At 44.5% G+C, this 16550-nt stretch overlaps 1 protein-coding gene across 1 annotated transcript; it reads left to right on the plus strand.

The window, feature by feature from the left end:
• The first annotated feature begins 8821 nt into the window (after positions 1–8821).
• LOC135512683 (cystathionine gamma-lyase-like) lies at positions 8822–15562 on the plus strand. The gene is made up of 12 exons (XM_064934949.1): positions 8822–9189; positions 9600–9681; positions 9840–9935; positions 10083–10192; positions 10568–10702; positions 12222–12279; positions 12365–12442; positions 12742–12894; positions 13164–13285; positions 13492–13544; positions 14310–14448; positions 14784–15562. Exons 1-12 carry the CDS (start codon positions 9013–9015, stop codon positions 14796–14798), a joined length of 1218 nt encoding a protein of 405 aa, XP_064791021.1. The 5' UTR covers positions 8822–9012; the 3' UTR covers positions 14799–15562.
• Positions 15563–16550: the final 988 nt, after the last annotated feature.

A 16550-nucleotide genomic window follows, 5' to 3' on the forward strand; every position in this document is an offset into this window, starting at 1 on the left:
GCGAGAGTTTACAACGGTTACAGATTTTACATGATTTATTATCTGGTGGTTACATTGTATCTGGTGGTTACATTGTATCAGGGGATATTACAAACCAATGTGGTTACAATATTACAACCCAATAGCTACAGTGTTCAGGCCTACTCATAATGAAATGCATTGGCTACTATTATGCACACTAAGCATCAATAAGTTATTAATATTAGTTTAAAAAAAATATGTTGCAAAGCAAACTAGGACACTAGTGACTACAAGTTAAATTCTAGTGTTCTCAAAAATGTTAATGGTTACAACACTTGACTGACAGACACGCACAGTCAGTGGAATTCTATGCATTTTATGTACGCTTTGACAATAACAACATCGTGTTGGTTGTGAGGGCCACCACCGACCCAGAAGATTGGGTGATTTCGCTCTTCAAGGCCAATGTCAGTAAAGTCTTTAATCAGGTCAATACCGCAAGGCCGCGGGCCCGATGGTATTCCAGGGTGCATTCTCAGAGCATGAACAGCTGGAAGGTATGCTCACGGTCATTTTCAACCTCTCCTTGTCCCAGTCTGCAATTCCCACGTTTTAAGATGACCACCATCATTCCTGTTCCCAAGAAAATGACACACTGCTCAACTCATCTCAACCATAGACCGATATAGCATCCACAGTTACAACTCATAGGTGACACTTAAGCCTTGTTCACACTGAAGGCCTTAATGCTTGTTTTTCAAATCTGTTTTGGAATGATGATGGTCCAAACAGCATGTTACAAGTAACTAAATCAGATTTATGTTCAGACAGCAGTCATTTGCATCTGGGTCATACCTGAAATTGTATTAGTACGAACTGGCCATGACTGACCCAGCAGACTCAGACCAGCTCTGCCACATCAACTCCTCTCAAGGAGCCACAATTGGTCTCATGGAAGGGTTCCAGACCTTGGCCGAACGCCACGACCAAGTATTGAACACATTGCTAGAGCAATTCCATGGGTTGTCTACTATGCAGCCTACTACGACGGTAACCTCCCAGCCCCTCAGTTACCCGGCTGGTAGCAGCACAGTCACCATTGTTTCCCAGCAACCCCACTTACCTCCCCCGGGGGAGCACTTAGATGGAGAGTTGGGCACCTGTTGAGCGCTTCTCGCTCAGTGTCCACTCATCATCGAGCTGCAGCCCTCATCCTTTCCCTCAGACTGCTCTAAGATAGCATACCTCATCACGCTGATGTCTGGGGGGGCTCTCGCCTGGGCTACAGCAATATGGGAACAACAGTCGGCCGTATGCTTCAGTCTGGAGGAGTTTGTGGCAGAGGTAAAGAAGGTTTTTGATGCTCCATTGTATGGGAGAGAGGCTGCCCGGAAGTTACTCCAGCTTCGGCAAGGCTCCCACAGTGTAGCAGACTACGCAGTGGAAATCTGCATGTTGGCAGCTGAGAGTGCCTGGAATCCGGAAGCACTGTTCGACATGTTCCTGCACAGAGTTTCGGAGTAAGTAAGGGACGAGCTTGCTGCCCAGGAACTACCGACGGATCTCGACTCGCTCATCGCCTTGACCATTCAGATCAATGGGCAACTACGAGAATGAAGGAATGAGATTCGATTTCACTCGCCCATTCAAGGATTCCACCTCGCCTCTAAGGTATCCTGGAAGTCCCCGATGGCTCCGTTGCCAAGAGAACCCAAGGCTTTCCGAGTTTCCCCGGGAGACAAAGACTGCTGATCCACCTCTTCCCCAAACCCATGCAACTAGGCAGAGCTAGGCTGTCTCCAGCTGAACGGCTATACAGGATTCACACTAAGAGCTATCTGTATTGCAGGACTACTGGTCATTTTGTCTCCACCTGTCCACTAAAAGACCAGGCTCACTGGTAGGAACGGGTACTCTGGTGGGCCATACGGAGAATTTTCCCTCTCCCCTTCCTCTCCCTTTTCATGCCATGTTGCTGTGGGGGAACCAGTTGCAATCTCTCCGGGTACTCATTGACTCTGGGGCCGATGAGCGCTTTATGGACGCTACCCTGGACATTAGAACACTGGACGGGCGCTCTATAGGCCAGGTCACCCACAATTACCACCCATCAATCTACGTGTGTCAGGGAACCACAGCAAGACGATCCAGCTCCTGCTCTTTAAGTCTCCTCAGGTTCACGTGGTATTGGGATTCTCCTTGCTCCAGCGACACAATCCCTTATTCACTGGTCTGCCGGTGCTATCATGGGCTGGAGCCCGTTCTGCCACGCCCATTGCCTGAAGTTAGTGCAGCCTGCCCCGGGACATCTTCCTGGGGCCTCAGGAGTTGCCCCGGACCTCTCCACCATTCCCACAGAGTACCAAGACCTCCGGGAGGTGTTCTGTAAGGCCCAGACCACTTCGCTGCCGCCACACCAACCATATGACTACAGGATTATTCTACTTCCAGGCTTCACTCCGCTACGGGGACAACTGTACTCTCTGTTGGGTCCAGAGACCAAGGCTATGGAGACCTACATAGAGGACTCCCTAGTTGCTAGGTTCATCCGTCCTTCTGCCGGTGCAGTGTTCTTTGTGGAGAAGGACAAATCGCTGCGCCAGTGCATCAACTACCGATGTCTCAACGACATCACGGTGAAGAGTCGCTAACCGCTACCTCTCATCTCCTCGGCCTTCGAGCCGCTCCAGGGGGCCACCGTGTTATCCAAGCTGGGCCTACGGAACACCTACCACTTGGTGCGGATACGGAAAGGGGACAAGTGGAAGACAGCCTTCAACACGGCCAGCTGCTACTACGAGAACCTGGTCATGCCCTTTGGCCTTACCAACGGCCCTGCTGTGTTCCAGGCTCTGGTTAAAACCTGTTAAGGAGCGTGTGAATTGTTTCAGCTTTTTGTTAAAAATCACGCAAAATTTCAACGTCTTGCTACTCATGCCAGGAATATAGTATATGCATATGATTAGTATGTGTGGATAGAAAACACTCTGAAGTTTCTATAACTGGTTAAATCATGTCTGTGACTATAACAGAACGTCTGTTGCAGACAAAACCCCAAGGAAATCTGTTCACAAAAAAACACACAAAAAATATCACTCCGCCAGTCTCTTTATTGTCTATGGCAAGAGAAAATAGATAGGGTCCAGTTTACAGTTCCTACAGCTTCCGCACGATGTCGCCAGTGTTGGAAATTGGGTTGAAGTTAATCCTTGGTGTAATGAGAAATAGGCACTTCCTGACATCGAGTCCACCGGTGGAAGTTATGGAAGAGAGAAAATCGTCCATGATTTGTTGACTTGCTACTATTGAATACAGATCGCTCCGTGATCAATTTGATCGATTATTACCGTTTACTAATACCTAAAGTTGGATTACAAAAGTAGTTTGAAGTGTTTTGTCAAAGTTTACAGACAACTTTTTTAATTAAAAAAAATGACGTTGCGTTTTGAAACTGAGTTTTTTCCTGGATCTGACGGTCTACATAAATGGACATTTTGGGTATACATGGACCGATTTGTACAGGGACTGCAGCCATAAAAAGTTTAATGATGTTCTCCGTGACATGTTGAACCGGTTCGTCTTCATCTACCTCGATGACACCCTCGTCTTCTCTCGCTCCACCCAAGAACATGCGCTCCGACAGATTCTCCAATGCCTCCTGAAGAACCATTTTTTTTGTAAAAGCAGAGAAGTGCAAACTCCATCACTCCACCAACCCTTTTCTGGGTTACATCATCACTCCAGGGAGTGTACAGATGGATCCCGGGAAGGTAAGAGTGGTGGTGGATTGGCCCAAGCCTACGTCCAGAGTACAGCTGCAGCGTTTCCTGGGTTTCGCCAACTTTTATCACTGCTTTATCTGGGGCTACAGCACACTGGCTTTCCCCCTGTCTGCACACACCTCTCCCAAGGTTCCGTTAATGTGGTCCCCAGCTTCTGACTGGGCGTTCCGGGATCTCAAACACCGCTTCACCACAGCTCTCATCTTGGTTCATCCTGACCCGTCCCGCCAGTTTGTAGTGGAGACCGATGCTTCGGAAGTCGGAGTGGGGGCTGTTCTGTCCCAGCGGTCTGCCCTGGACCTCAAGTTGCATCCCTGCACCTTCTTTTCCCACCGCCTCAAAGCCATGGAGAGGAAATACGATGTGGGGAATCGTGAGCTTCTTGCGGTGAAGATGGCATTGGAGAAGTGGAGTAACTGGCTGGAGGGGGCAGAACATCCATTCATTGTGTGGACCAACCACAAGAACCTGGAATATCTCTGCACCACTAAGCGCCTCAATTCCAGGCAGGCTAGGTGGAACCTACTGTTCATCCGGTTCAACTTCTCCCTCCCCTATCGGCCAGGATCCAAGAATGTCAAGCCGGATGCACTATTACACCGCTATAGCCCCACGACTACTACCCCGGAACCTGAGACCATCCTTCCCGCTTCTTGACTGGCGATGGCACTCAGCTGGGGAATAGGGAACCATGTGCGGGAGGCGCAGCATTCCCAGCCAAACTACGTCTCCGCATTTGTTGCCGCTTGCACGGTCTGTGCACAGAACAAGACTCCTCAGCAAGCTCCGGCTGGATTCTTCCAACCTCTGCCTGTCCTTCACCATCCCTGGACTTTGTCACCGCCACCTTGACCGTTGTGGATCGGTTTTCCACTTCATTCCTCTTCCCAAGTTACCCTCTGCCAAAGCGATGGCCTAGCCCATGGTGCAGCACGTCTTCCGGATCAATGGACTGCCAGCCGACATGGTCTCCGACCGGGGTCCTCAGTTCTAGTCCCGGTTCTGGAAGGCGTTCTGCACCCTCATTGGGTTGTTGGCTAGCCTGTCCTCCGGGTTCCACCCCCAGTCCAACGGCCAGTCGGAGCGAGCCAACCAGGACCTTGAGACTACTCAATGTCTGCCATGACCCCCCAGGGGGCAATTCTGTGGTGGCTCTATAGCTAATTATCTGCCCTTCCGGGTGGAATCCCTCAAACTCTTCCCCTGGTTTACCGGCCCATTTCCCATCTCCAAAATCATTAGCCCCTCTGCTGTTCATCTTCTGTTGCCCCGTACTCTTCATATACTTCCCACCTTTCATGTGTCCAGAGTTAAACTCATGTCCCACAGCCCTTTGTCTCCTGTTGGTTCAACCTTGGGGCAAGGAGGTTCCAGTACCTTTCTGGACCCAGGCCTCATTGCAGATTTCCAACACCGGCACCAGGTATGCACCCAGGTAGGTTGCCAGGTGGCGCCCCTAGAGGGGTGGTACTGTAACACCCCGATCTGTTTCACCTGTCTTTGTGCTTGTCTCCACCCCCCTCCAGGTGTTGCCCATCTTCCCCGTTATCCCCTGTGTAATTATACCTGTGTTCTCTGTTTATCTGTTGCCAGTTCATTTAGTGAAACCTTCCAGCGTTTGTCCCCATGCTCCTGTCTGTTTGTTGCTCCTGTTTCCTAGTCCTCCCGGTTTTGACCCTTCTGCCTGCCCTGAGACTGCCTGCCATTCTGGTCCCTTGGCACCTTCTCTGGATTACTGCCCTCTGCCTGCCTTTGACCTGTCATTTGCCTGCCCCTGTATTCAAAATAAACTTTTGTTTCTTCAACACTGTCTGCATCTGGGTCATACCTGAAACGTGATAATTGGACATGATTTGGAAAGGCACACACCTGTCTACATAAGGTCCCACAGTTGACAGTGCATGTCCGAGCAAAAACCAAGCAATGAGATCGAAGGAATTGTCTATGGAGCTCCGATACAGGATTGTGTCGAGGCACAGATCTTGGGAATATTGAGTTTGGGTGGTGGACCATTCTTGATACACACGGGAATCTGTTGAGTGTGAAAAACCCAGCAGCTTGCAGTTCTTGACACAAAGTGGTGCACCTGGCACCTACTACCATACCCCGTTCAAAGACACTTAAATATTTTGCCTTGCCGATTCACCTTCTGAGTGGTACATGTACACAATCCATGTCTCAATAGTCTTAAGGCTTAAAAATATATATTTTTTTACCTGTCTCCTTCCCTTTATCTACACTGATTGGAATGGATTTAACAAGTGACATCAATAAGGGATCACCTGGATTGACCTTGTTAGTCTGTCATGGAAAGAGCTAGTGATGTTAATGTTTTGTACACTCAGTGAACCAGTGAAAAGTTTGGGCTCACCTATTCATTCAAGGGTTTTTCTTTATTTTTTACTATTTACTACATTGTAGAATAATAGTGAAGACATCAAAACTATGAAATAACATATATGGAATCATGTAGTAACCAAAAAAGTGTTAAACAAACAAAATATATTTTAGATTCTTCAAAGTAGCCACCCTTTGCCTTGTCTTTGCACACTCTTGGCATTGTCTCAACCAGCTTCATGAGGAATGCTTTTCTGCAGTGGGAACCACACATGCGTCTCACAAAGGCACGTCAATTGGAACCAAACATTTCAAATTTGGACTCATCAGACCAAAGGACAGATTTCCATCAGTCTAATGTCCATTGCTCGTGTTTTTTGGCCCAAGCAATCTCTTATTATTATTGGTGTCCTTTAGTAGTGGTTTCTTTGCAGCAATTCGACCATGAAAGCCTGATTCACGCAATCTCCTCTGAACAGTTGATGTTGAGATGTGTCTGTTACTTGAACTCTGTGAAGCATTTATTTGTGCTGCAATCTGAGGCTGGTAACTCTAATGAACTTATCCTCTGCAGCAGAGGTAACTCTGGGTCTTCCTTTCCTGTGGTGGTCCTCATGAGAGCCAGTTTCATTGTAGAGCGTAATGGTTTTTGTGACTGCACTTGAAGAAACTTTCAAAGTTTTTGAAATATTCTGTATTGATTGACCTTCTTGTCAGTAATGATGGACTGTCATTTCTCTTTGTAACGACGTTCTTCTGTTGAAGGAGGAGCGGACCAAAATGCAGCGTGGTGTTTACTCATGTTTATTGATGAAAATAGACTAGATATGAAATAACTGAAATGTACAAAACAACAGACGGAAACGTGAAAAAACTATACAGCCTATCTGGTGAATATAAACACAGAGACAGGAACAATCACCCACGAAACACTCAAAGAATATGGCTGCCTAAATATGGTTCCCAATCAGAGACAACGATAATCACCTGACTCTGATTGAGAACCACTTCAGGCAGCTATAGACTACGCTAGACACCCCACAAAACCCCAAGACAAAAACACACCACAATAACCCATGTCACACCCTGGCCCGACCAAATAAATGAAGATAAACATAATATATTTCGACCAGGGCGTGACACTCTTTGCTTATTTGAGCTGTTCTTGCCCTAATATGGACTTTGTCTTTTACCATATAGGGCTATCTTCATATATACCAACCCTACCTTGTCACAACACAACTGATTAGCTCAAATGCATTAAGAAGAAAATAAATTCCACAAATGTACTTTTAACAAGGCACACCTGTTAATTGAAATGCATTCCAGGTGACTACCTCAGGAAGCTGGTTATTGGGGTCAAAGGCCTTTTGTAACACGGCGTCTACGGCCCCCAAGGGCCAAATCTGTGGTGGCGCCGTCTCTCCATTTTGCATACATATACCTCTGTGCCAGATTTGACTATCTCAAAATAGTCTTTCTGAATTGTACAACTGTGTTAGCACTGGAGCAGCACCGGAGCAACACCGGAGCAGCACCCGGAGCAGCACTGGAGCAGCGGAGACGCCATCACGCCATCCTTCTGAATTGTAAAAGAGATACGTTTTTTTTTTTATTGATGGATAGCCAGGGGCACGCTCCAACACTCAGACATCATTTACAAACAATGTATTTGTGTTTCGTAAGTCCGCCAGATCAGAGGAGGTAGGGATGACCAGGGATGTTCTCTTGATAAGTGTGTGAATTGGACCATTTTCCTGTCAAAATGTAACAAGCACTTTTGGGTGTCAGAGAAAATGTATGGAGTAAAAAGTACATTATTTTATTTAGGAATGTAGTGAAGTAAAAGTAAAAGTTGCCAAAAATATAAATAGTAAAGTACAGATACCAAAAAAAACTACTTAAGTAGTACTTTAAAGTATTTTTACACCACTGTATAACTCTGGTAAATAAATATTCTGCCAGGTGCATAGTCTGTGGTTATAGAGTAAGACCCTAGAAGGACTGTCGATCTATCAACTCTAAATTTAAATTTTACTTTACAGTCAAACTGTCTTCTGCCTGAAACACTCAACAACATAAGCACACCAGCTCCCCCTGTGGCACAGGACTTGAAATAGTGTGATAGAGAAAAAGTGTACTGCTTTTTATCACAGCAATAACTTCACTCTCCTCCGTAGCATCAATGGGAGTGTTATTGTTGTTGTTTTACAACATTTACATTATTATGTACTAAGAAGAAAAATACAAATGTTATAATAACTCTGTGTATATGTTTATGAATGTGGAAAAAATACACTAAACTGTCTTCAACAAATTAGTGGTATAAATGTGTCTTAGATTACTTTGAAACTAAAAACAAAAAAATATGATTTGTATGTAATCATGGGCGGACTGGGACCAGAAAACTGCATTGGCATTGCAAACACACCGGCCCATTTTTCCCTTCCCTTGAGGCCCCCACACCGGCCCATTCCCTTCCCTTGAGGCCCCCCCAAGGCTCCAAAACCGTGCCATTTTTTTGCCAAATTTTGCTTTAAAAAAACAAGTTGGACAGGCCCACTGGGCTAAAAATGGACTAGCCCACCAAAATGCCAGATAGCCAGTCCGCCCCGGCGCGCATGTAAATATATAATGTCGCATACTCTTCCTCCTATTGGCTTAAACCATGCATCATACCATAATTGCTGTGGAAAAATAAACCTTGCACGCAAGCAGAGCATACAAGCCACAAGCTAACTCGGGTTACGGGAAGTCACTGAAATACCAATCGGTGCCATCCTCCCCTTGTAGAGAAGTGGTGATTGGGTTAGAAAGGGATTTGGGCGTTACACGTCGCCGTTAAATTCACAATTTACTTTTCATTGAGAGTATTCAACGGTAAAACATAGCGACACATCACTCTCAGGGAACCGGACTGGATTTGTAACACATGGCTTCTTCACACCATCAAAACGACTTGTCCACCGGTTTCCACCCGCAGTTCAAATCTTTCGCAACAGAGGCGATCCACGTTGGGCAAGAACCGGAGCAATGGAAATCTATGGCCGTAGTACCACCTATTTCTCTGTCCACCACGTTCAAGCAGTATAAACCTGGAGATCATGCTGTAAGTTGCCTGATGCAATAACCTTGGTGTTTGGTATCGAAGGCTGTTAGTTCCGTATGGGGTGTCTTTATACCAATCCGGTATACTGAACCGGTCCCGTTCAACGAATTTTCAGGGAAAATGTTGATGTTAATATTCTTATATATGAAAGTATGGTTGCTAGTCTTTCCCTGCCTAGCACATACGTTACCCGTTTTATTACACAGTCAGAATGTTGTCTGCGCAACCTCTGACAGTGATGGGAAATTAGCTTTTTTTTTTTGTGACGAATATTGAAAAGTGAGAGTGAACAATTTATTCGATTTTACCGAATCATTAATGACCAGGTGATCATCAGTACCAGCATCTGTTTATCTATAGAAGCTGTGGCAAATGTGTGCTCTCTACATGTAAATGTATCTTCTCATCAGGGTTTTGAGTACAGTCGGAGTGGAAACCCGACCAGAAACTGCCTGGAGAAAGCTGTTGCTGCTCTGGATGGAGCAAAACACTGTATGTGTTCATGTCAGACACCATTACCTCGTGAATTTGTATCTAATCCAATTGAACAAGTTAGAGAATGTATAGTCTAAAAGGTCGAAAATAGACTTAACTAGCCTCGTGACGATAATGTGTTCTTTGAACTGTCGTTAACTGCATTTCCTGTGTAGGTCTTGCTCTTGCCTCTGGGCTGGCTGCGACTATGACCATCTCTCACATGCTGAAAGCTGGAGATGGCATTGTCTGCATGAACGATGTGTATGGAGGTAAGACATGGCCCACAGTGTCTAAAACTGTCTAGAGAACCACTGAAATGGTAGACAACGTTGTGGGTGAAAGACCACACACATCTAAGTTTTTATATTTGATGCATATGACCATGAAGCAGTAATAGATTATGATTTTCTCTCCAGGTACCAATCGTTATTTCCGAAAGATTGCTGCAGAAGTTGGCTTGGTTGTGTCCTTTGCAGATTGCACCAAAATCGAGTTGCTCCAGGCTGCTCTTAAGCCAAACACAAAAGTGAGTGGAATTCTAAGTCTACTTAATGACCTTATTTCACTATTTATTTTTTTACCTAAATCAACCCAGGTTTCAGGTTTCTTATTTGTACAAGAATAGACGTCATCCAGCATCAACGCTATTTTTTCCCCCTTTTGTTCTTTATGTTCAGTGCTCCACCCTGAGCTTTGCCGTGAGTCATCGGACTCCATTTGAGAATTCAATAAGAGGCGCTTCACTCTCCCTGTGACTTGTCTCTCCAGTCCCTACATGACTATAGTTTATGACCTACATGTTATAGCTGCGAGTTTTTGGTTGGGAGCCAAACTATGAAACCCAAACACCTGTTGAACTTCTATTTAAAAACCAATATGCTCTTTTATTTTCTCTATGTAGTTGGTATGGATCGAGACCCCCACCAACCCCACCATGAAAGTAGTGGATATCCAGGCCTGTGCAGATGTGGTCCACCAACACAACATTGATACCGTGGTGGTTGTGGACAACACTTTCATGTCAGCCTACTTCCAGGTTTGTTAATACAGTACCAGTCAAAAGTTTGGACACACTTAGTCATTCCGGGGTTTTTCTTTATTTTCTACATTGTATGAAATTTTCTACAAACTATGAAATAATACATGGAATCATGTAGTAACCAAAAAGGTGTTAAACATATGTTTTAGGTTCTTCAAAGTAGCCACCCTTTGCCTTGATGACAGCTTTGCACACTCGGAGGTATTCTCCTGGAATGCATTTCAGTTAAAAGGTGTGCCTTGTTAATTTGTGGAATTTCTTTCCTTAATGCGTTTTAGCCAATCAGTTGTGACAAGGTAGGGGTGGTAAAAGACTATATTTTGGCAAGAATAGCTCAAATAAGCAATGAGAAACAATAGTCCATCATTACTTTAAAGACACGAAGGTCAGTCAATCTGGAAAATTTCAAGAACTTCAAGTGCAGTCGCAAAAACCATCAAGCGCTATGATGAAGATGGAGCTCATGACGGCCGCCACAGGATTTGCAGCCCAAATAAATGCTTCCGAGTTGAAGTAACAGACACGTCTCGACATCAACTGTTCAGAGGAGACTGCGTGAAGCAGGCCTTCAGGGTGGAATTGTTGCAAATAAACCACTACTAAAGGACATGAGACTTGCTTGAGCCAAGAAACTTGAGCAATGGACATTAAACTGGTGTAATTGTCTAAATTTTTAATATTTGGTTTCCATGTCTTTTGTGAGACTGAGTAGTTGAGCGGATGATCTCCGCATGTGTGGTTCCCACTGTGAAGCATGGAGGTGGTGGTGTGGGGGTGCTTTGCTGGTGACACTGTCGGTTATTTATTTAGAATTCAACGCACACTTAACCAGCATGGCTACCACAGCATTCTGCAGCAAAACACTATCCCATCTGGTTTGTGCTTAGTGGGACTAATTTGTTTTACAACAGGACAATGACCCAACACACCTCCAGGCTGTGTAAGGGCTATTTGACCAAGAAGGAGAGTGGAGTTCTGCATCAGATGACCTGGCCTCCACCCAATTGAGATGGTTTGGGATGAGTTGGACTGTAGAGTGAAGCAGCCAACAAGTGCTCAGCACATGTGGAAACTCGTTCAAGACTGTTGGAAAAGTATTACAGGTGAAGCTGGTTGAGAGAATGCCAAGAGTGTGCAAAGATGGCAAAGGCAAAGGGTAGCTACTTTGAAGAATCTCAAATATAAAATATATTTTGACTTGTTTAACTTTGTTTTTTTTGGTTACATGATTCCATATGTGTGATTTAATAGTTTGTTACAATGTAGAAAATAGTAAAAATAAATAACCTGTTAATGAGTGGATGTTTTCCAAACTTTTGACAGGTACTGTATTGTTTTATGCATTGCTACATTCAGCCCAGTGGCCATTGGAGATTAATGATCTGAAGTGGATGTCCCTTCATTTCACGCTCTCTTAAGTTTCCTGACACACCCAGTCATTTCCTCTCCTCATAGACCGGCTCAAACCAAGTCATTGATTAACCCAAATGTACTCTGCTTGTCTCTTGCTCTTTAGCGCCCACTGGCCCTCGGCGCGGACATATGCATGTATTCAGCTACTAAGTACATGAATGGTAGGTACACAGTTTGTACATTGATGTTGACTGAAGAGAATTCCCATTGGGTTTGATCAAATGAGTTTAAATATTTGATTGACAGGTCACAGTGACGTTGTAATGGGCCTGGTGTCTGTGAATCGGGAGGACCTGTACGACCGACTGAGGTTTCTACAGAACGGTGAGAGATGAATGAATAGCAACTGGCAAAAAGACATGTATGTTTAGGTGATAAACCATCACATTTTTACCCTACTATGATTTGAAGCAATCATCATCGCAGTTACTCAACTCTTGTGACCTACTTTGGCTCATCAAACATCCGCACATGCTCGTGATGCCAGGGCTTTCCACCAATTCTAAACCGCCGATAAAGAAGGCTTTGTGTAGCACTCTTGTTGGTTGTTTGTCTGAGGGGCTGATTGGTAGGTTTGCTAAGACTTTGTTCTTCCTTATTGTGCCTTAATCCTGATCCTAAAGCCCTCGGAGCGGTACCGTCCCCCTTTGACTGCTACCTGTGTAACCGCGGCCTGAAAACCCTGCACCTGCGCATGAGGCAGCACTTCAAGAACGCCCTGGCAGCGGCCAAGTTCCTGGAGGCCGACCCCAGGGTGGACCGAGTCATCTTCCCAGGTGGGGTCCATGGATATCAAACTAGTATTTCTGTATGTTGTATAAAACACATGTAACATATTTTGACATGACCTGCTTTCTGTATGATATAACATATCAATGTAGTCACTCTGGTAATTCCCTGGGCCAGTATAAACACAGTTCAGTCACACAGCACATGCATCTCCAGTTACCCTCATATTTTCTGATTGAAATGGACCGCACCTTGTGGTCACTGAATCTAACAGTTGACCGATTGGTTTTCCTCTTATTCCCTCTCCACTCTACAGGCTTGCCCTCCCACCCCCAGCACGAGCTGATGAAGAAACAGTGCACAGGCTGCCCAGGGATGATCACCTTCTACATAAAGGGAAAACTGGAGAACGCCACCATGTTCCTCAGCAACTTAAAGGTATTTACAAAATTGTGTGATTGACACGACAATGCCAAGACGAGCTGTACTGGGCTGATATGGTTATGCATACAATGTAGTTGCTGGAAGTGACTGCACAGATCGGCTCTATAGTATGAATCGGGCATCATTGTATTTTACTACAGTATGTGTTGATTCAATCACAGATGGATACTGCAATAACATTGTCCTGTTTTTATTTCAAGTTATTTGCACTTGCCGAGAGCCTCGGTGGTTATGAAAGCTTGGCAGAGCATCCGTAAGTATACCCAAATATCATCAATAAACCTTAACATTAAACTGCTACAATATTACGATTCATTCACTATTCCACTAGTCTTGTTAATTACAATGTTTCAGCTGAACCAATTAATATGCTGTGGTATGAAAATGTTCAGTATTTTAATTGCTTAACTTTTAACAATGCCATAAGGGGGCAGCAGTGGTTAAGATAATTGTATTTATTTTGAACCAACTTCAATCAGACAGTGAGTTGTCACAACCCGGCTCGTGGGAAGTGAGAGCTCTTACAGGACCAGGGCACGAATAATATAATATTCAATTATTTTGCCATCTTACATATTAAACCGTATTTGTGAATAACTCCCCACAGGTTAAGCTCAGTCAAAGCTCTTCTGTCCTGACACCCCAATAAAAATGAATTCACTAAGTCGCTCTGGATAAGAGTGTCTCCTAAAGGATGTAAATGTATTTGGCATTCAAGCCTCAGTTTTGTATCTATACCCTTTGACAGTGTGCGGGTCTCCTTCCAGTATTCTGATTTTGACTCCTATGCACCTGGAACAGACACTTTTCAGTAGTAAGGACCTTTTTTAAAAGAGCGCCGACGGCCTCTTTATCATGACTATTGATCATACCTGTTCAATAGTCTTTAAGTGCTTTCAAGATACTCTAATTGAGGCACAACATTATACACACCCCTGCATAACTTGGCCTTTAAATCAGAGATGCACTTTTGTTTGAATAGTGAGCTATTTATTACCCTCTTCGTTCCCTCTCTCAGGGCGATAATGACCCATGCGTCGGTTCCTGAGTGTGATAGGGCGGCCCTTGGGATCAGCGACACAATGGTCCGCCTGTCTGTGGGGCTGGAGGACGAGCAGGACATCATCGAGGACCTGGAACAAGCCCTGAACGCCGCTGTAAGTATACTACACTCCCTAAAAACAGGTCTCGAAATTCAGCTAGCCTAACACCAAGAACCACAGATTTCTGCCCAGCGCAAAGTACAGTATCTATGCCAAGTCCAGACAAGTTAACCCACTGTTCCCAGGCAGTCATTGAAAATAAGAATGTGTTCTTAACTGACTTGCCTGGTTAAATAAAGGTAAAATAAAAAAATAAAATAAATGGGTCCTGGTCAACTGATAATTATCCCTGGAATATTTTTGCCCCACACATCTGTAGCAGATCTGAATATCCTGACCCCACACAGTTGTTTCCACCTGTTGATTTATTCCATCCTTATTTTGAGCAGCATCCAAAGAAGTAATATCTTCAGGACGTGCCATGACCAGAGGTGGTCTGTCGTCAGCGGGACGGAGCGGCACTTAAGGACAACGCACACAATGATGAAATCATCATCAGGGAACAACCTGCTCTTTAAACATGACTCCTAAATTGATTCTTTGGATGCTGTTTTTATCAGGAGCACTTCCAAGGACTTTTTAATCCATTTGGCTGCTTTTGCATTATTTTTGTTATCTTGTGTTTGGAGGGTGTTGACAGGGCATTGTGAATTTGAATAAGAACCTATCTAAACTGGTATCCGGGACACTAGAGTAAGGCAAAAACATTTGAGTTACTTTCAGCTTCATTTAGTTAACTTGAACTAATGAACCAGATGGTCTTGCTCTGGAAATGTCTGGACAGTATGCCTAGATGGATAATGTATGCCTAGTAAAGGGAGCGTGGGGAAGCTTTGTCCCCCATAGTTTGTCTTAAAGTTGGCCAGTGAGGGAGTGCCAGTTTATATTTTTAATGGAATGATAAACTAGTGCTGTGGTAGGATTATTTTGAGCTATGTGGTGTTGCTGAACTCGACTCAGTTCATTAACGGGCTTGTTCTCTGATCAAAAGTGACATCAGGGTTTTCTGAGGAGAACCAACCCCACATGTTGGAGCTCTCATCTGACGGTGTAATCTATCACATACTGCATCTGCCTGCTACTCAATGAATGTGCTTTGTTTGGGAAAGACCTCGTTTGATTATGTGACCATTACCAAACTCAATAAAATCAGTTTGCAGTACATTAACCTGTGCCTTTCACTTCCTGAAACATACTGTAGAATGCGGTCTTTTAATATAAACAATCTTGTTTTGCCAGCTACGCAACATCCGGGTCTAGCGTTAGCCACTAGCAGGACCAGGGTTGGTTACAACAAAAACCCACAGCAAGGTAGCTCTCCAGGACCAGGGTTGGTTACAACAAAACCCCACAGCAAGGTAGCTCTCCAGGACCAGGGTTGGAGAGCCCTGCTCTAGTGCCACCTGGTAACTTATGCAGACTCAACACATGGATAATCTTTTAGCCATAGTGTACTTATGTCACCTGATTTGTACATTTCTCAATACTACTGCATATGATTTTACAATTAAAGACCATTGTAAAATCTGTCTTCAATTAAGTATTTACTCAAGCTTCTACAGTAGGGCTGTATGATGTACCCCTCCCTAGGTTTGGAGCTCTTCCAAATACACACTGCTGTCACATTAAGATGTTCCCTGGCTCACTATTTGGTGAAACGCATGAATGGGTTTGTTAAGGTTCAAAATGCCTGCCAGGGTTGATACCTTACAGCAGTGTGACAGTCTTGCTCTGAATGGTCTAAGTGTAGAAGTTGAGCTGTTAAACGCTTTGACACCCTCTTTTTCAGATGTACTCCGCCCAAATGTTTTGATTTCCACAATTTGAACTGTGACTTGTTTGAGTGGTGGTGGTAATGTCCTTTGGCACAATGCTCCCCACCACTGTCACTCCCCCAAGTCTGTTCCTTTGCTGCAGCAGATGAGACTATAGGTCAAAATAAAAGCACCCTCAATGTGTGCATCAATACATGTGCAATTGTATTAAATGCATCTTTTTTGGGGCCTTGTCAGATCTTGTACATTTTCTCTACATTCGAAGCCAAACAGCAGTTGGTACGTCTTACAGTGATCACCAACCTTTGAGTCAAAAAGCAAGCCAAGATCTACATTATTTTACATTTTTAAACATGACTTAAATGTAACAATAAAAACAGC

The sequence above is a fragment of the Oncorhynchus masou genome, chromosome 24 (assembly GCF_036934945.1).
Source record: "Oncorhynchus masou masou isolate Uvic2021 chromosome 24, UVic_Omas_1.1, whole genome shotgun sequence".
Lineage (NCBI taxonomy): Eukaryota > Metazoa > Chordata > Actinopteri > Salmoniformes > Salmonidae > Oncorhynchus > Oncorhynchus masou.